The sequence below is a fragment of the Dasypus novemcinctus genome, chromosome 19, assembly GCF_030445035.2.
Source record: "Dasypus novemcinctus isolate mDasNov1 chromosome 19, mDasNov1.1.hap2, whole genome shotgun sequence".
NCBI classification, from domain to species: Eukaryota; Metazoa; Chordata; class Mammalia; order Cingulata; family Dasypodidae; genus Dasypus; species Dasypus novemcinctus.
In genome coordinates, this window is record NC_080691.1 from 84,655,103 (window position 1) to 84,675,970 (window position 20,868).

General features: G+C 43.6%; 1 protein-coding gene across 1 annotated transcript in view; it reads right to left on the reverse strand.

Annotated features, from left to right (window-relative positions):
- The window catches only part of LOC101423649 (zinc finger protein 709-like), a 28,408-nt gene extending 8,306 nt beyond the window's left edge, over nucleotides 1-20,102 (reverse strand). Inside the window, exons 1-2 of the mRNA XM_004465633.3 lie at nucleotides 19,937-20,102; nucleotides 523-649 (exon numbers count right to left, since the gene is read on the reverse strand). Coding sequence (XP_004465690.2) covers nucleotides 523-649; nucleotides 19,937-19,939 — 130 coding nt within the window. The 5' untranslated portion in view covers nucleotides 19,940-20,102. The remainder of the gene's footprint in view (nucleotides 1-522; nucleotides 650-19,936) is intronic.
- Between the last annotated feature and the right edge of the window lie 766 nt (nucleotides 20,103-20,868).

The following is a 20,868-nucleotide window of genomic DNA, read 5'->3' on the forward strand; positions in this document are numbered from 1 at the left end:
ATCTTGGTTTGAGACTACTTCTAGCCTCAAAATCACGAGCCAATAAATTAATGTTCGCCCCAAATCAGTCTATGGTGTTTGGGTCAGTGCAGCTTGGCAAATTAAGACATTGCACAAGGCCAAAATACTAGTGCTGTAAGAGGAAGACTGGGAGATATTTCTCTGAGGACAAGACAACTGTGGGAGGATGAATGGAAAGTAATAAAAATAAAAGAAGCTAAGAAAAGAGACAAAATTCATCCTCCTCAGATGAAAAGATGAATTTGTTCTTCTAACTGATATTTTGAAATGTAATGCCCCAAAACGAAATGTGTCTGTTCCAATGACATGCAATAACTTAAGGAAACCAAAAGTCTTAATCAAGAGGAAAATGAAAGTTCTGTTTCATACATACACAGAAACTGTGAGAATATAAGCTCCATGAAGAAGGTGACAGTACCTGTTTTCTCTAGCAATGAAGTCCCATTCTTCACCCAAATTCTGGAACAAGGTCAGCGAAGGAATGAGTGAAGCCACCCTTACCTACTGAAGTCAGGTGCCGGAAGGTTTCCAGCATCACGTCTCTGTAGAGGCTCCTCTGGGCACAACTCAGCAGAGCCCACTCCTCCACGGTGAAGTCCACAGCCACATCCTCAAAAGTCACAGAGTCCTGAAATGCCCAACAGATTCTGGTTCAGTGAGTTTCCATCGCACCCTGTGTGTTCAGAGGGAGGGCAAGGCTGGCAACACTTAGGAACTGAGACTCAACTGAGCAAGTTCATACATAGTTTTGTGATCTCAAACATGCAGCGGGGAAAATGTCTCACTGGAAAACAAAAATCTACAACCTCCTACAGCCAATATCCAATTTAAGAACGTGAAAAGGTAAGACTGTCCCCACTGACATCCAGAAGAAAAATTTACAGTACACCCTATCTTACACTGGACTGGAGAAATGCAAATGAGATATAATGGTTTGGCAGGGGGGCGAAAAAATGAAATGCCCTCATATATAAGGCTTTGTACATACAAATTCAGACTCAACAACTAAATTATTAAAAGTTTTAAAAAAATCAATTCATTTTTATTGTAACTTACAAAAACTGTATTTCAATAGACACCATTTTAAGTAGCATTGACGATCGAATGCAGGGCCGGGCCTCGCTGGTGGCAGAGGCAGGGGCTGGGGTGGTGGCTGCTGTGGCAGTCACCAGGCAGCCAGACCAGGGGCAGTCGCTGCGGCCTGGAGGCCCGAGGTGTGGAGCTACGATGAGGCCGCAGGGAGAGCCCGAGTCCCGGGTTGTGCGCCCTGCCAAGGCGCAGGCCGGCCCGCCGTGGGGCCCCTGCTCTGGAGTGGGACCTTGTGCCTGGCACAGCTCCTCCCCGGGCCAGCAGAGCCTACGAGCCCTCGGCACTCTGGACGGGAAGGGCCTGGTCCAGTTCCAAGGTCGCAACCACAGCCTAAGTTCTTTCCAAAGAAAATCTGTTGGTGAGGGGGAGAGGTGTGAACAGCTAGAACAATACAGACATCTCTAGTCCAGGCAGTCAATAAAGCCGATAGCCCCCTTCCTGAGGGAGAGACGCGCCCCTGCGCTACCTCGTAAACCGCCTTTAGGAACGCAGGAACAGCTGCGGAAACTCAAGGCTGAAGTGAGCAGGGAGCAAGGAGAAGCTGAGGAGAAACTTGCTGGAACTGACTGAATAACACATATGCTCGGAGTGACAAAAACGTACGTTAAATGCAACGATGAGTATAAACCCACATATAAAGAATTCCCTTAGAGAATGATACTTTGTTGGACTACAGCAGTATGCAGAAGCTGGGAGCAAGGCTGAGACTTGTGTCTGGCCTACTTAACCAAGGAAAAGTCGAAGCATTTGAAAACACGTGGAGGGTCTGCAAAGGATGCACTATTCTGACCTACGCAGAACTGGACGACCCCCTCGAAGATCCTGCAACAGCTGAGGTCATAAAATGGGATGTGTTTTTAAAACCCTTTGGGGGAGAGCACACTGGCCACAAGGGTAAGAAGATAAGTGATTGTGTGGCACATTTGTTGCAGTTGATGAGCACGCATTGAAGCACTGCTACTGACCACGGACTATAGTTTACATTACAGTTTGCACTTTGCACTTCAGTTTTATAGGTTTTGACAAGGTGTATGCAGCCTGTGTCCATACAGGACAATTCCAATGTCCCCAAAGTACCCCGTTGTACCTGTTCTTCCCTCTCCTCCCCCCCGCCAGGGCCTCTAGGGACCACTGCCTTTGTATCAGCGATACAAGTTCTTCCGCTGCTAGAATAATCATTAGGTCTACTTACGCCCTGTGATGGTGAGGCTAATGTGTCAACTTGGCCAGGTAATGGTGCCCAGCTGTTTGGTCTAGCAAGTACTGGGCTAACTGTAACACAAAGACATTCCATGGACTTTAATCATCAGTGAGTTGATTGCATAGATGGCTGGTTACATCGATGGAAACTGCCATCAACAATAAGTGACGTCTTATCCAATCAACTGAAGGCTTTAAAAGGGAAAGAGATTTCAGTGGAGAATTTCCAGCTCTACTTTAGACAGCCAATGTCTCCTGGGAACTCATCAAGGACCTTCATTAGAGCCCCTGGTTTGCAGCCTGCCTGTGGAATTTGGACTTATAAATACCCATGGTCACATGAGAATTTTATAAAATCTCATATTCTTTACAGGTATCTCCTCTTGGCTGTTTCCCTAGAGAACCCTAATACAAGTCCCTGGCTGCATTCACCCCTTGTGTTTGTTCATTCCTCAGTCTTGAGGATTTTGGGATGGTGGTTCCCACTCTTTCTGTTGGGGGGGTGGGGGGTGGCTTGGGTCCCAAGGGGCAGACGGATGGAACTGTCTTGCTTGTGCTTGTAGATACTCTCTGATTTTGGGGATGGGCATTGTTCATCATCATATTTTTGCTGGTTGTCCTGGGCGAGTCCAGTGAATTGGGGAGTAGGTGTTGTGGCTCTGCTGAGATTCAGGGCTCAACTGGCATGTGAGCAGACCAAAGAGTTAAGTCTCTGGGACATGTATTTGGCAAATATAGGGTTAACTGAAGGTTGGGGGGGAGCAGGAGTCCTGTGCCGGGAAAGCGTGAATGAGTCTGGCTCTGCTGCGTTGGGGAACATATATTCCTAAACGGGGACCACTGACAGGGTGCTGAATTCCGGAGACTGTCTGCCCTGCCTGCAGTGACTAGACGTCGCTAGAGCCCTCAGGAGCTTGTTTGAGGCACTGTTTACCATGGCAGTCAATGAGATCCTGCTGGGACGAGTGTGAGCATAACCTCTGGAATGACCTCCCAACTCACTTTGGGGTCTCTCAGCCTTTTTAAACTCATCAATTGTTTCCCCCTTTTGGTCGAGGTCTTTTTACATATGCACTGCTGGTTGGTGCCTGGTGATGGTCCCTCGGTGCCTGGGAGGATCATCTCTGGTGTTGTGTCCCGCACCAGGGGGAAGGTAGTGCATTAAATGCTGAGTTTGGCTTAGAGAGAGACCACATTTGAGCAACATGGAGGCTTTCAGGAGGTAACTCTTAGGCACTGTATAATACTAGGCTAAGTTTCCATTTTTCGAAAAAAGATTCATTAGTGCAATCATCAATGTCAAGGGCCTGGTGTAAGGTCTGTTCTTTGCCAGGCACTGCCCATGTACTCAGGGGATTCTTGCTGCTCTGAGAATGTAGTAGGACTCAGCAGGGGGATTCAGTATTCTTTGGTTATTGTGTGGGTCTCTACCCATCAGACAATGCTCCATGACCATGTGAACGTATTCACATGCCAAAGGCATGCCCCAGGGGCACCCCTTCCCACAAATCCCCTCATCACCAACGCCCTGCTCCAGAGATTCTCCTCTGCCACAGTTGTGACCCTTCTGCAATCCAAAACCTCCCCAGAAACAGAGCTAAAAATATGAGAAAATAGCAAATAAAACACACACACACAAATAAAAGTAAAAAGGATAAAAATTCAAAAAGTATAATAGACCAAATGTACAGTAATGTATCTAACAAGGGTTGTACAAAATACCTATGAAAGAAAGTGAAGTGTAATTGAAAGAAATTAAGAAAGATCTAAATTAATGGAGAAGTGGGGAATGGGTGTAGTGCAGTAGTTGAGTGCCTGTTTCCCATGTAAAAATAAAAGATCCTGGGTTCAATCCCCAGTACCTTCTTAAAAAAACAATAATAGTACATGAAGAGGGAGATGGCTGTGGCTCAGGTCACTGGGCTCCCGTCTACCATATGGGAGGCCCCAGGTTTAATTTCTGGGGCCTCCTGGTGGAGACGAGCTGGCTTGTACCACTGCAGAGCTGACGGCAGGCAGCGAGTGCAAACAACAAGGGGAGGGGATGAAATAAGAGTAAATAAATCTTTAAAATGAGAATAGTGCATGAAGGAAATCAGTGGAGACACACGCTAAATAAGTTCATGGACTGGAAGGCTCAGTGCTGTAAGGGTGTAAATTCAACCTCAAACTCATCTACAGATTCAATGTAGCCCCAAATAATTAATTTTGGAGCTTGACTTGCTGATTCTAGTATGGGTTTTACATAAAGGAAATTCAAATCCATGAACCATGGGATCAAAGTGTTTACAGGATGCATCAGGGATGCAAGAAGGTGACAGACTTGGCCCAGTGGTCAGGGCGTCCGCCTACCACATGGGAGGTCCAGGGTTCAAGCCCCGGGCCTCCCTGACCCGTATGGAGCTGGCCCACGCGCAGTGCTGATGCGCGCAAGGAGTGCCGTGCCACATGTCCCCGCATAGGGGAGCCCCACGCACAAGGAGTGCACCCCGTAAGGAGAGCCCCCCATTGCAAAAGAAAGTTCAGCCTGCCCAGGAATGGCGCCACACACACAGAGAGCTGACACAACAAGATGATGCAACAAAAAGAAACACAGATTCCCGTGCCGCTAACAACAACAGAAACGGACAAAGAAGAACACGCAGCAAATAGACACAGAGAACAGACAACTGAGGTGGAGGGGGGGAAGGGGAGAGAAATAAATAAATAAAATAAATCTTAAAAAAAAAAGGGGGGGGTGCAAGAAGCTCTTCTACATGACTGTGATATAGCAGCAAGAAATAAAAGGATTTCTTCAAGGGAATTTAGGAGCCAGGAATGGTACCCATCCCCCAGCTCCAGCCTGGATAAAACCTGGATAAAACCCATGGCTCCCTGTGGCCAACTGGGAGGGGAACGGACATCCTCCTTCCTGGGAGGAGGAAGGGTGCAGTGGATAGCAGGGAGTTGTTTCTCCTCAGTGAGTTTGGCCAGTAGAGCCCATTGTGAATCTCAGCTCTGGCCAGACCAGAATCAGCACCAGCAAGTGAAGACTGAGAAACCTCAGTGGAAAGATCTGCTGAAGAGCACCATCTGCTGGCAGGCTGGGAAACTACAAGAAGTAAAAAACCTTTGGAGTCTCTCATGTCCAAGTACTTCTGGATCTGGTCTGTACCCCATTAGTGGGTTGCTGGCCCTGTTTTGATAACTTAAGCTGGGCAATCTTAAAAACTTAGAATAAGGTGAACCAAAAATTAAGTAAGAGCCATGAAATAAAATCACTAGGCAAAAGAGAAACTGACCATCAAAGTAAATTTGCCAACATAGATGCTTAAACATCAGCAAAAAATTACAAGTCATACTAAGAAACAGGAAGATATGGCCCAGCCAAAAGATCAAATAAAAAACCCTTAAAAGACACAGGATTTAAGACAACTAACTAATCAATGATGTTCACACAAATCTCCTAAATCAGTTCAAGGAGTTGAAGGAAAATACGGCTAAAGAGGTAAAGAATATTAATAAGACACTGGATGAGCATTAAGAACAAAATGAAAGCCTGCAAAGAAATGTAACAGTTTATGGGAATGAAAGACAAAATGGATGAGATTAAAAATATATTAGGGAGGGGAGCAGATGTAGCTCAAGCGGTTGAGTGAAAAAGCATTTCTCATTGGGGAGTAGATGTAGCTCAGTTGTTGAGCACCCACTTCCCATGTATGAAGTCCTGGGTTCAATCTCCCGTATCTCCTCAAAAAAAATAAATTAGAGGCATATAACAGCTGATATGAATTGTTGGAGGACAGAATTAGTAAACTGGAGGAGAGAGCATCTCAAACTGCAAAGACAGGAGAAGAGAAAGAGAAATGAATAGGAAAAAATGGAACAGGGTCTCAGGTAATTAAATGAGAATGAGAAACACACAAACATACGTGTTATAGGTGTCCCAGAAGGAGAAGAGAATGGAAAGGAGGCAGAAAAAATTTTGAGGAAATAAAGATGAGAAACTTCCCAGCCCTTATGAAAGACAAATATCAATATTCAAGAAGGATAATGCACCCTAAACAGAATAAATCTAAATAGACTTACTCCAAGACACCTACAATTCAGAATATAAAATGCCAAAGATAGAGGATCCTGAAAACAGCGAGAGAGAAGAAATGCATCACATGCAAGGGAAGTTCAATAAGACTAAGTACATATCTCTCATCAGAAACCATGGAGGCAAGAAGGCAGTGGTATGATATATTTAAGATACTCAAAGAGAAAAACTGCCAGTCAAGAATTCTTTATCTGGCAAAACTGTCCTTCAGAAGTAAGGGTGAATATAAAGTCTTCATAGACAAACAAAAGAGACTTGGAGAAGAGTGTAGAAATGAAGACTTAGTGAGGGTAACTTAAAATAGTAAGATATGACAATGGAAAGTCAAAGCATAAAACAGACAAAAAAAGTAATAGTTTTACAGTAACAGCACTGAATATCAATGGATTGAACTCCCCAATCAAAAGACATAGACTGATAGAATGGATATAAAATATGAGCCATTTATATGCTGTCTACAAGACACTCACCTTAAATGCAAGGATAAGATCAGGCTGAAAGTGAAAGGTTGAAAAAAGATATTCCATGCAAATAGTACCCAAAAATGATCTAGAGCAGAAATACTAATATCAGACAAATGCAAAACTGTTATAAGAGATGAAGAAAGATTATATATTAAAGAGGCAATTCATCAAGAAGAAATGACAATCATAAATATTTGTGGACCTAACCTGGGTGCCCCAAAATACATGAGACACACACTAGCAAAACTGAAGGGAGAAATAGACATCTCTATGATAATAGTTAGAGACTTCAATACACCACTGCCAGCACGGACAGAACATCTGGACAAAGGATAAATATGGAAACAGAGCACTTGAATAATATAATAAATGAACTAGACCAGCATTATACCCCAAAACAGCAGGATATACATTTTTCTCAAGTGCTCATGGATCTTTCTCCACAATAGACCATATGATGAGTCACAAGACAGAACTCAATAAATTGAAAATGAATGAAATTATACAATGCAATTTTTCTGATCACAGTGGAATGAAACTAGAAACCAGTAACAGGCAGAAAAAGGGAAAATTCACAAAACAACACACTCTTAAATAATCAGTGGGTCGAAGAAGAAATTGCAAGATTAAATCAATAAATATCTTGAGACAAAAATGAAAACACAACATACAAAACTTATGGGATGCAGTGAAGGTAGTACTGAGAGGGAAATTTATAGCCCTCAATGCCTATATTAAAAAGATCAAAGATCTAACTGAACCCCTAGAAGAATTAGAAAAAGAAGAGCAAACTAATCCCAAAGCAAGCAGAATAACAAAGATCAAACAAAATTTGATCAAGTACTATATTATATAAGTCTAATGAAGAATACAGAATAACCATAATGTAAAACTTTTTTAAACTTTATTGGAAGAAATCTGTGTCATCAAACTCTCAGCTCTCCCAAAATAGACATATAGTTTTATAAATTTCCATTCAATCATCAACCATATTTTTCAGGACTTTTGTAGAAAATTTACCTCTACTAACCTCAAAGGAAGAACAAAGGATCAAAAGAAGCCAAAGAACAAGGTGGGGTCTTACCTAACAACCTCAGGGCCTTGAACATTAGAAAAACTGAGGAAGCCTGTTATCAGTAGAGGGGTAAAGAGAGCCCTGGGGAGGCCGCCAGGCCTGGAGCAGCCCAGTGTGAAGGAGATGTGACTAACGACACGGAGGCAGCGCAGAGTAGTGGCAAAGCCGACGAGCACCCCAACACATGGGACAAGGACAAACCGTCATTGCGGAGGGAAAAACTGGTTGTTTCCCATCTATTTCATGAACAAGAATCAATTTAGTGTAGATTTAAATGTTAAAAGCCAATCCAAAACCACTAGAATGGGTAGCATTGAAGAAATGGGAAATAACTGTTGGAGAGGATGTGGAGAAATAGGAACCCTGGTACACTGCTGATGGGACTGTAAAATGGTGGCGCTTCTGTGAAAAACAGTTTGGAGGTTCCTCACAAAGTTCAATATAAAATTACCACATGGTCTGACAATCCCAGTTCTAGGTATAGACCCCAAAGAACTAAAAGCCGGGACTCAGACAGATATTGCATACTGATGTTCATCGTGGCATTTTTTGCCAAAAGGTGGAAGCAACTCAAGTGTCCCTCAATGAATGAATGCAAAAACAAAATGTGGTCCATTCATACAACAGAGCATTATTCAACCATAAAAAGAAATGAAGTTCTGATACACACTGTGGCAGTTTGGTACTATTTATGAATTCAGAAAGAGATATTATGTTTATAAACTGGTCTCCTCCTCTGGGTGTGATACCTTTTGATTGTATTAAATTCAGAGATTTCACTTTTACTTGATTAAATTAAGATCAGGGAGAAGTAGATGTAGCTTAGGCAGCTGAGCTCCCGCCTACCACACGGGAGGTCTGGGCTCGGTTCCCACCGCCTCCTGAAGAAGATGGGCTGGCACACTGGCCTGACACGGCGAGCTGACGCAACAAGATGACACAGTGAGATAGGTTCCTGGTGCTTCCTAAAAAGAGAAAACAAGCACACAACAAACAGACAGAGCAAATGCAAACGACAAAGGGGTGGGAGAAATAAATAAATCCTTTTAAAAAAATTAAGATTAGGGCCTTGATTCAACCACATCAGGACGACATTGTGTCACTGCCCCCTTGGTGGACAGACACACACAGAAAAAGGCAAGGCAAGGGAAGAGGCAGCTCCTGAGACACAGCAGAGGACCCAGGAAGAGATGAGCTTGACAGTCTACAGCTGCAGCTGAGCCTGGAGAGAAAGAGCCCCAGGGAGAGTGAGGAGCCTTATGCCAGCCCACAGCTGAGACTGAAGAAGCTGGGACCACGGAGCCTTAAGACGAAGGGTGAACTCTCAGAGACCAGCAGCCATCTTGCTCCAACACACGGCAACAGACTTCGGTGAGGGAAGTAACTTACTTTTCATGGCCTTGTGACTGTAAGCTTCCACCCCAAATAAATGCTCTTTATAAAAGCCAACAGATATCTGGTACCTCTGGCTGACTAATATACGCATTAAAATACAGAATGACCTTGAAGGTATCATATTGAGTGAAATAAGCCAGATAAAAAAGGACAAGTTTTGTATGATCTCACTTGTATTAAATAATGAGAATATGAAAATTCAGAGTCCGAAAGTAGAGCACCAGTTACCAGGGGCAGAGGGGGAGGGAAAGAGTGGGAGTCAGCAGGGGCAGGTGGAATGGGGAATTAATGTTTAACTGGTACAGACTTTCTGTTTGGGGTAATAGAACTTCTGGTATTAAAGGGGTGTTGGTAACACAACACTGTAAATGTTTTTAACACCAGTGAATTGTATATTTGAAAGTGGTTAAAATGGGAAATTTTAGGTTGTATATAAGTTACTAGAATAAAAATTTTTAAATCTCATAAAACTGTACAACGCAGAAGTGAACCCTAATGTAAACTACAGACTATAGTTAACAGTATAATTATAATAACATTGTTTATTATGTAACAAAGGCGCCACACTAATGCAAGGTATTAAAAATAGGGAAAAAAAGGGATGGGGCATATGGGCATTCTGTACTTTCTGCATGAATTTTCTGTATACCTACAACCTCTCCAATTTAAAAAAAAAAAACACAGCTTTAGAAGTTATAGGTAAATGTGTTCATGGCATAAAAACAGTGAGAATTTTATTATGTAAGAAAAAAGATGCATAAAGGAAGAGATTAACAAATTCAATTATGTTAAAAATCAAGGGAGTGAAAAGGTAAAAACAACAAACTGAGAGAAAAAAACCTCCAATACATACAAATATAAAAGAATTTTAGTGTGCAGAGAAAAAAATGAAGAGACAAATGAAGGAAAAAACTGGGAAAATGACTGTAGCAGTTTGATATAGTTATGAATTCCAAAAACTGATCCTGGATTATGTTAGTAAACTGGTCTGTACCTGGGCGTGATTAAGTTATGATTAGGGCTTGATTGGGCCACATCAGTAGGGCATTGAGCCCCCGCCCCTGGTGGGTGGGGACTCACAGATAAAAGGCGTGGCACAGGACAGAGCTGGAGCTTTTCTTCTGTTTGTTTGTTTTTTAAAGATTTTTTTATTTATTTAGCCCCCCCACCCCCAGTTGTCTGCTCTCTGTGTCCATTTCCTCTGTGTTCTTCTGTGACTGCTTCTATCCTTATCAGAGGCACCCGGAATCTGTGTTTCTTTTTGTTGTGTCATCTTGCTGTGTTACTCTCCTTGTGTGCGGCGCCATTCTTGGGCAGGCTGTGCTTTCTTTTGCGCTGGGCAGCTCTCCTTACGGGGCGCACTCCTTGCATGTGGTGCTCCCCTACGCAGGGGACACCCCTGCATGACATGGCACTTCTTGTGCACATCAGCACTGCGCATGGGCCAGCTCCACACGGGTCAAGAAGGCCTGGGGTTTGAACCGCGGACATCCCATGTGGTAGGCAGACGCCCTATCCATTGGGTCAAGTCTGCTTCCCATGAGTTGGAGCTTTCTGATGTTGGAGTTTTAATGTTGGAGTTTGATGCTGAAGTCTTAAACTGGAGATCCAAGAAGTAAGCACACACAGCAAAGAGAAGCCAGCCCCGGGAAGAGAGCAACCCTCACAGATGTCGGCAGCCACCTTGCTCCACAACGTGAAAAGAGACTTTGGTGAGGTAAGTAACTTGCACTTTATCTGTATGCTCCTACCCCAAATAAATACCCTTATGAGAGCCTATGGACTTCTGGTATTTTGCACAGCACCCCTTTGGCTGAGTAATACAATGACCAAAACATATTTCACAATAGATAGAAGACCGCATTATGAAAAGCCAGTCAACCTCATCGGTAATGACCAAATAGCAAAAAAAAATCTCAAGCAGAACCACTTCACATCCATCAGAAGAACAAAAATCAGTAAATTCAATTATCCCAAATGCTGAAGTCATCAAACAGTTATACACAGGTGTTGGGAGGGTTAATACTCTCCACTGGCATTTTCATAGTACTCTCAGCTTGGTCAGAACCTACAACCCAGCAATTTTTATCCAGTGTGCATTGAATTATGGTAGATTTTCACTTGGAGATTAAAATAAGAATGATAACTAGACAACCTCGATGAAATGGACAAATTCCTAGAAATGCACAATCAACCTACACGGAGGCTTCAAGAACAAACCAATCGCATTTAAGGAGATTGAATCAGTCATCAGAAATTTCCCAGTAAAGTCCAGGACCAGATGGCTTCACAGGTAAACTCTACCAAGCATTCTGAAAAGAATTAACACCAATCCTGTTTAAACTCTTCCAAAAAACTGAAGAGAAGAGAAAATTACCCAACACATTTTAGGAAGCCAACATTACCCTAATACCAAAACCAGATAAATACACTACAAGAAAAGAAAACTACAGATCTCGCGAATGAACATAGATGCAAAAATTTCCAAGAAAATACTTGCAAATCAAATCCAACAGCATATCAAAAGACTTACATATCAGGACCAAGTGGGATTTATTCCTGGTATGCAAGGCTGGTTCAGAATAAGAAAATCAATCAACGTAATACACCACATTAACAAACTGAAGGAAAAAAAACAGATGATCATCTCAATCAACGCGGAAAAGGCATTTGACAAAACCCAGCATTCTTTTTTTATAAAAACACTTCAAAAGATAGAAATAGAAGGGAAATTCTTCAAGATGATGAAAGGCATGTATGAAAAACCCAGAGCCAACATCTCATTCAATGGGGAAAGGTTGAAAGCTTTCCCACTAAGACTGGGAACAAGACAACAATGTCTACCGCCACCACTGTTATTCAACATTGTACTATAAGTTATAGCTGGGGCAAACAGACAAGAAAAAAAATTAAATACTACTGAACAGGAAAAAAGGAAGTAAAACTCTCACTGCTTGAGGATGACATGATCCTGTACTTAAAAAAATCCTGAAATATCGATGACAAAGCTACTTCAGCTAATAAATGAGTTCAGCAAAGTGGCAGGATACACGATCAACACACAAAAATCAGTAACATTTTTGTACACTAGTACTGAACAATCTGAGGAGGAAAATGGGGAATATTCCATGGTCAATAGCAACAAAAAAAAACCCAAATACCTAGGAATTCATTTAACCAAAGACCTATATGCAGAAAACTACAAAACACTGCTAAGAGAAATTTACAAAGACCTAAACAAATGGAAAGACATTCAGTGTTCATGGAATGGAAGAAAAAATATCATGAATATGTCAATCTTACCCAAACTGATTTATAGATTCAATACAATATTAATCAAAATCCCAAGAGCTCACTTTACAGAATTAGAAAAGGCAATTACCAAATTCATTTGGAAGGGAAAGTGCACCGGAATAGCCAAAAGCATTCTAAAAAAGACAAAGGACATAGGAGGAATTTCACTGCCTGACCTTTAAACATTACAAAGTTAGAGAGGTCAAAACAGCATGGTACTGGCATAAAGAGACACATAAATCAGTGGAACAGAAGTAAGAACCCAGAAATAAACCTTCATCTATACAGTCAACTAGTTTTTGACAAGCCTACCAAGTCAATGTTAACTGGACAAAACAGTCTTTTCAACAAATGGTGCTTGTACAACTCGATAACAATAACCAAAAGAATGAAAGAGGGAGGGTAAAGGGAAGACAAATAAATGAAATAAATCTTAAAAAAAAAAAAAAAAAAAGAATGCAAGAGGACCTCTATCTCACTCCTTATACAAGAATCAACTCAAAATGGATCAAAGATCTAAATATAAAAGCCAGGACCATAAAACTAGTAGAAGAAAATGTAGGGAAACATCTTCAAGACCTTGTAGTAGGTGGTGGTTTATTGGACCTTGTGTACCCAAAGCACACAAAACAAAAGAAAATAGAGATAAATGGAACCTCCTCAAAATTAAACACTTACTCACCTCCCAGGAATTTGTCAAAAGGGTAAAAAGGCAGCCCACACAACAGGAGAAAATATTTGGAAATCCCATGTCAGATAAGGGTTTAATAACCAGGATATTAAAGAGATGTTACAACTCAACAATAAAAAGACAAAACGACCCAATTTAAAAATTGGCAAAAGACTCAAGCAGACATTTGTCCAAAGAAGAAATACAAATGGCAAAAGAACACACGAAGAAATGCTCAACATCACTAACCATTAGGGAAATGCCAATCAAAACTACAATGAGATGTCATTTCACAACCAGCAGAATGGCCACTATTAAAAAAGAGAACTACAAGCATTGGACAGGATGTGAAGAGATAGGAACACTTATTCACTATTGGTGGGACTGTAGAATGGTACAGCCACTGTGGAGGACTGTCTGGCAATTCCTAAAGAAGTCAAATATAGAGTTGACACGTGACCCTGCGATACCACTACTGGGTATGTACCCAGAAGAATTGAGAGCAGTGACACGACCGGACATCTGCACACCAATGTTCATAGTGACATTACTCATAATTGTCAAAATTTGGAAACAAACCAAATGTCCATCAACAGATGAATGGATAAACAAACTGTAGTCTAGTCACATGATGGAGTATTATTCAGCTGTAAGAAGAAATGAAATCATAAAGCATATGACAACATGGATGAACCTGGAAGGCATTATATTGAACAAAGCAAGCCAAACACAAAAGGACAAATACTGTATGACTGTGTTACTATGAACCAAATATATTGTGCAACATATTGTATGATTGGGGGGGGGGGGAAGTATATATATCCAGTACATTTAAAAGAGAAATGTATCTTTTTATTAAAAAAAAAAAAGAAAAGAATGATAGAGTTTTTCATAAGAGCAAAATAAACTTTAAACAACCCAACATATTAAGAACTGGAAGGGGGAAGCGGACTTAGCCCTGTGGTTAAGGTGTCCGTCTACCACATGGGAGGTCCATGGTTCAAACCCCGGGCCTCTTTGACCCATGTGGAGCTGGCCCACACGCAGTGCTGATGCGCGCAAGGAGTGCCTTGCCACACAGGGGTGACCCCCTGTAGGGGAGCCCCACATGCAAGGAGTGCGCCCCGTAAGGAGAGCCGCCCAGCACGAAAGAAAGTGCAGCCTGCCCAGGAATGGCACCACACACACGGAGAGCTGACACAACAAGATGATACAACAAAAAGAAACACAGATTCCCAAGCCGCTGACAACAGAAGCGGACAAAGAAGAAGACGCAGCAAATAGACACAGAGAACAGATAATTGGGGCGGGGGACAGGAAGGGGAGAGAAATAAATAAATCTTTAAAAAAAAAAAAAGAACTGGAAGGGATGAAAACACTGGATGGCCTGCAGCCTTACACAGGAGCAAGTGTTAAAACATACAGGGGCAAAGAAACCACAGAAAAGCCATTCTGGCGTAATCCCATTAACATTCATTTTGAAAGTTCATAAGAGTCAAAACTAAACAGGACAAGGCTTAGGGATAAAGAACAGTGGGCAGGGAGTGGGTGTAGCTCAGTGGTTGAGTACCTGCTTCCCAAGTATCTCCTTTGGAAAAAAAAAAAGTATAGTAGATAAAAGTAGAAAGAATAACAAAGAATCAGAATAATGGTCACCCCTAAGGCAAGACAAAGACAGGTTCAGGGTGGGGAAATCAGGAGACTCTAGTGACAATGGTTCAAGGCCCATTTATCAATCTTCATGGTGATTTGACATGATTATATTGTTACTATCCATAAAACAAGAAAATATTTTATGCATTCTTTAGTGAATATATTTCACAATGAAAAATTTAAAGTACAATAAAAATTTAAATCTGTAAAGGAACATTTTGCTCTAGTTATTTTACCATTCAACCAGAAGATCTCAGTTTTGATTCAGTCTTAGTTTAGAAAAGCCTTTCAAGCTTTTATACATCTGGACTACTGAAATTGTCTTTACATTCCATGGAGCAAGAATGGAGACAAGCCTAGTATTTAAAGAGAATCAGACACATCGATTATATCATCCTGTGCATCTTTATTAAAACTGAGGATGCTATGTATTATTAATATGTAAAGACCTGTAGTACTTATCAATAGAACAAATTAGCAAAGTGTATTACACCATTTTATCTTTTCTATAGCAAAGACGGGGAAGAAAAATATGTATTTGTCATCTCTTATTATTATATAAAGGAAACACTGTCAGAATGCACAAGGAGTTATTAAAACTGTTTGCCTGAAGGTAGCTTGGGCAAGAGGATTGGAAGAGACTAGAATATGCTGACTTATTCTTTCAAAGTCATGCAAAATATTTTTTTTAGACTGTAAATGAATTATTTACTTAAAACAAATTTATATAGCATACTTTATTTTTATAAATCTTTATTTAAAATTAGAAATCACTTTTCAATGCAAGAGGCCATTCCAAGATTTAATCTGATAAACATGAGTGTTTATGAAAGTACAAACCATAATAAAGAGAAAATTTTCAAGTCTCTGGAAACAAAACGACAAGTGTTCAGTTTACACTTCCACTCTATTTCAAAGCGGAGAGTACTTTCAGGAATAAGCAGCACATTTAATGCATTAGGGCTGGGGCCCACTTTGTTCAATGTATTAGCATTTTCAAGGATTCACAGAACCTTTTAGTAGTTTCCATTTTATCAGTTAAAACAGAAATCCAACTGCGTTAGGAATAGTAGGGGCTTTCAAGTTTCAAAATTCTCCAGGGAGACACACATCCCAAAACTGATCTTAAAAATGTAAAACCTGAGAACTGTGTACACCCACTCAAATCTTGAATTCTCTCACCAAAAGGACCCAAACTTTTTGATTCCAGAATCCTCTAGTCTTAGATCTTGTCTCTTAATTAACTTAGATTTTCACCCCAGATGATAAAAATCTTACATACTCAGACAATGGAATAAAATTACCAAATGCTTGGGGAAACTGGGTTATATGGCCGCAAAAAAGGAATCAAAATGAAAGAAAAGCAAATATCTGAATCGGCTCAGTCAGCCTCCTTCACGTCCAGCTGGCAAGGAAAACCGGAACACTGAGCGGTGAACACATCCTCAGCCTCGTCCAGCCTCACCACTGAGCCGCCACACAGAGGGCGGGTCAGCCTTGTAATGCGCAGCGGGGAACGCCGACAGCCACCAGCATGAACTGCAGGAGCTCCACACATCTTCCTGTCCCCCCAGCGCACGGAAAGGAGTCGATTCACATGCATGCGGAAACTCACCAAAGGCCAGCTCAGGGTTCTGACCCAAATGAACTCTTAAACCAGAAACCTTTTCTCAGGAGACAGAACCCAAAGGAGGATCTCAAGCCCTGACCTTCAGGCTTTCTCAGTTAGCATGAATTACAACTTCTGACTCTGGATGCAAAATCCAAAACCCCCTGTTCCAGAAACAGCCCTAAGACACTGGCAACCTCAGAGAGGACATCACCCCAACACATCCGGGCAGGACCACCAGTGCTCCCAGGCTCCGTGGTTTCTCTAAGGATACGGGCACCTTCTGCCGCTAGTAGGAGCTGAGTGGAGCCCCAAGAACCAGCCCGCCTCCATTTACCTCCATCTGCAGGCTCAAAGCTTGAGGTCACTGAACTCCGGCCTCTGCTCCCCAGCTAAGGTTATTCCCTTGCTTTGAATTAACACTGACATTTTAAGTAAGACAAACCCAGTGGCTGAAAAACCCTGTAAAATCACTCAAATTCAGTGTTTACGTAGAAAGGAGGGAAGAAAAATCACTCAACAAGAAAAGCACAACTATCTATCCCTCTCAGGCAATAAAGATGTGAGTTATTATTTCCAAAGTTAAATTTTTGGAAACGATCGTATTAGAACACTTCTAAGCCTTGCAGTCTCACGGCACAGGATTGGGCATTCCTCTCCAACGTCTGTCTGGATGAAGAAACAGAACAGAATAATCCATTGACACAAATTCTCCACCCTGCAAAGGAGAATAACTGATATTTGGGTGAATCTTCGAAATGCACATTTTAGACTCTTTTTATGGAGTTGTAGTCATTTTTTTGCAGTCATAATGGAAGAGAGATCTTCTCCTATTTCCCTGGGATGCTTTTCCCCAGTAGAATTCTCAAGGTCAGACTCTGGAATTCTATGTTAACAGCCAGAAGAAAACTGATCAGAGAACTAACTACACATGCTCCAGGGAAGAAAAAGATAAAGAATTTTTAACAAGTGCTATTTAAAGCTGGAGCATTTTAATACTTTTAATGAAATTTACCTCTTTCTTGCCCCTTTGGAAATACTTGGTCTTATCCTTCAAACACTATTAATTAAATGTATTTTATGTTTGCTGAAAAACAGGTCAGATAAGTGAATCTTTCCAAGGTGACACTCCCAGGAGGGGCAGGCTGAACTGGACGATGGGCAGATGTGACCCAAGTATGGGGTCCAGGTCAGCTCATCCTACCCGGGGGACGTTTCCTGCCTCCACCTGTTCACCGAGTGCTCGCTGACCAGCTTCCCAGCTGACACTGCATTGTGCTCTCCGACGTAGGCCTGAGGGCATTTTGCTTGTCAGGTTTGGTGCCACCTCGCTCAGGTGGGTTTTCCTTGTCCTTTGAGTTAGTTTTTTCCCCGTCCCGTGTCTGTGAAAACCCAGAGGGCAGGAGGCATTTCTGACCTCTCCCCTCAAAACCAGTATCTGGGTAGTGAGAAAAGGCTGACCACCCAAGTGTCTCCAAGGAAACAAAACTGAGATTAGTTTCCTGTGAATGTCCTAATGAAGTGTTGTGGAATAAAAAGCACTACCTTGCAAAATATCTAACAAATCACTCCTGCCCCTGCTTCTCTGGATCGGCCTGTGAGGGCATGGTCTTGCAGGAGAATATCAAAGAAATAACCCCTGCCCCTGTTTCTGTAAATCAGCCTGGGAAAACATGGCCTAGTAGAAAGATATCAAACGAGTGACTTCACCCCTGCTTCTGTAAATCAGCCTGCAACCTTGCAGCTGCATTCTGCCTCTGTAACACCCCTGCCTGCAAAATTTCACCTAGCAACGCGTTAGCCAATGAGCAAAAGTTACGCTGATCCACCTGAACTCCTATATAAACCTATGAAAACTGAAAAACAGGGCTCAGAATTTGGAAATTGACTCTCCTCTGGGCCCGCGCGTAATAAAACTGTTCATCCTCCTTTCTGGAGTGCCAGCTCGGAGTTTCTATGGTTCAGAACTCCTGGCTTTGCTGTAACAGAAGTACTACAGACAGAAATTACTGCCTCACAGATCTGGGGGCTAGAAGACTGAAGCCAAGGTGTCAGCACAGCCACGTCCCCCAGGAGCCCGCGGGGAGGAGCCTTCTTTCCCTCCTCCAGTTGCTGGTGGTTGCTTGGCGCTCCCTGGCATCCTTGGCTCGTAGGTGCTTCACTCCAGTCCCTGCTCTGTCACCACAAGGCCCTCTCCCTTGTTTTGTTTCCTCTTCTTAGGAAGACCCAGGCAGACTGGATTAGGCCCCCTGAATTCAGTGTGACCTCATCCTGAAAACATCTGCAAAGACCCTCTTCCCAAATAAGATCACACTCATAGGTACAGGTGCTGGGACTTCAACATATCTTTGGGGGGGGGAGTGATACAATTCAATCCATAACACTGGGGAGGAAAAACCCTCCGCAGAGACCCAAAATGTTGCTTTTTTAGATAACAGAACATATAGGTAAATCCTCCCAGCCCTAGGACAGCCAAGCAGCTTTCTCCAAGTTCCCAACCCTACGGGACTGACATCCTCTTGAATTTCCACAAAAGATGGCAGCTGTAGGGCAGCCTGGGTCATCCCCAAGAAGTTCTGAGATCCAGAACAGGAAGAGGTAGGAGGGCAGGATAAGGATACTGATCAACCAATAAGTTTTCAAAGAGGACCCTCAACCCAAAGAGGTTTCACTAGGATGTGTGTGCCTATGGAAGATACTGAGGAAACATCTAAGGATTTTATACAGCAGGGCTTCGGGTGGTATTCTCTGCTTTCCTCTCACGTACAATGTTCACAGAAAACAAGCCTTAAAAACAGTCACCCATGACGCTGGGCAAAATGGTAATTCAAACACTGCAGTCTGTGAAATGCCCAGTACGGGGGGTACAAAGAGTTGATGGTAAGAATGTGCTCTGGAGTATAGTTGGCGTTTGGGGATGTGGGAAGGGAACTGGGATTATAGGAAATTTAACGCCAGCCCTAAGCTGAGCTAAAACGGGGAGGGCAGGGTCGTGGCGTTTGGACCTGCTCCCCAAACATCTGACAAAGTCGGGAAAACCGGGTCAGAGGGGAGGACCTGGGGTCCACAGCCCTCCCTGCCGGGTTCGCCCAGCCGGCTCCGCGGGGAGGTCCTCGGCGCATCTCCACCCTGCACCCCGCAGCCCTAGCCGGGGTCCCCCCGGGAGCCCCGGCCTCACCCCGCTGCGTGGGCGGGCCCCGCACAGGACTCCCGGGGCCGCCGCGGCCCACCCAGCGCGCCCGGGGGCTGAGCCCGAGCCTCGGGGCCGGAGACCCGGAGACGAGCGCGGAGGAGGCCCGGGGACGGCCGCACGGCTGGCTTCAGCCGCCCCCGGCCTTCTCCGGGCGGCCCCCACCGCGTCTGGGGCCCCGGCCCGCGTACTCACCATCTCCGACCTCCCGGGGACTCCCTGCCGTCCTCCCGCGGCCCCCGAGGCCGGCCCAGGTGCTAGAGCGACGGGGGCGGGTCACCTGGGGCCGCGCGGGGCGGGGGAGATGCGCGCGCAGCGCGGCCGGAAGCAGCGGAACGTCCGTGCGTAGCTGATTGGACTTACTTCCGGCACCGCCCCCGGCTCCACTGAATGGCTAGCGTTCCCGGCACCGCCCCTGGCGATCCTGATTGGACATCACTCCCCGTGCCCCCTGACATGAGTGACAGGTGGGACGGGCGCCTTCTGGTCTACCCCAGGACCGACGCGTTGGGCCAGAAGTCGCCCAGAGACCGGCGGTGCCCACCGTTCTCATCCTGGACGCGGCCCTAGGGGTGCGCAGGGAATTCCAGACTTGGCGTCCTGATCTTAGAGGGGCGCCCGGGCCTGGCGGAACTGGAGGCCTGAAGTCCTCCAGGGGGCTTCAAAAATAAATGAGCACCAGTGGAAATGGAAGAGAATGCTTTTACGGATTACTGGCATGGTAGAAGGTCTAAGTTTAGAAATTTCTTCATAGTAGAAGCTACAGCTTGGGCATTTTTCTTTCCCCGGACCTTGCAAGAGATGCTCATTGACTATTGACAGTAAATTGAGCACAGCCAGACCCCGATGCCAAGTCAGTTGATTAGAATTCAACATTTCTCAATTGCCAGAAATAGCACCTGTGTACAGCAGGGGACACATATGGAGAGGTGAAGAATTTTCTGTTTGTCTGGTTTTTGTTTGTGATATAATGAAAATGCTCTAATGATGGGGGGGGGCGGAATTCAACATTTATAAAAGTTTAGTCTGAGAACTGAACATTCTACTTCAGCTGAAGCATAGCGTGCCCATATAATTTACCGTCCAAACTGGGGTACCCATGAGGAGATGGGGTGCTATGGAACTTA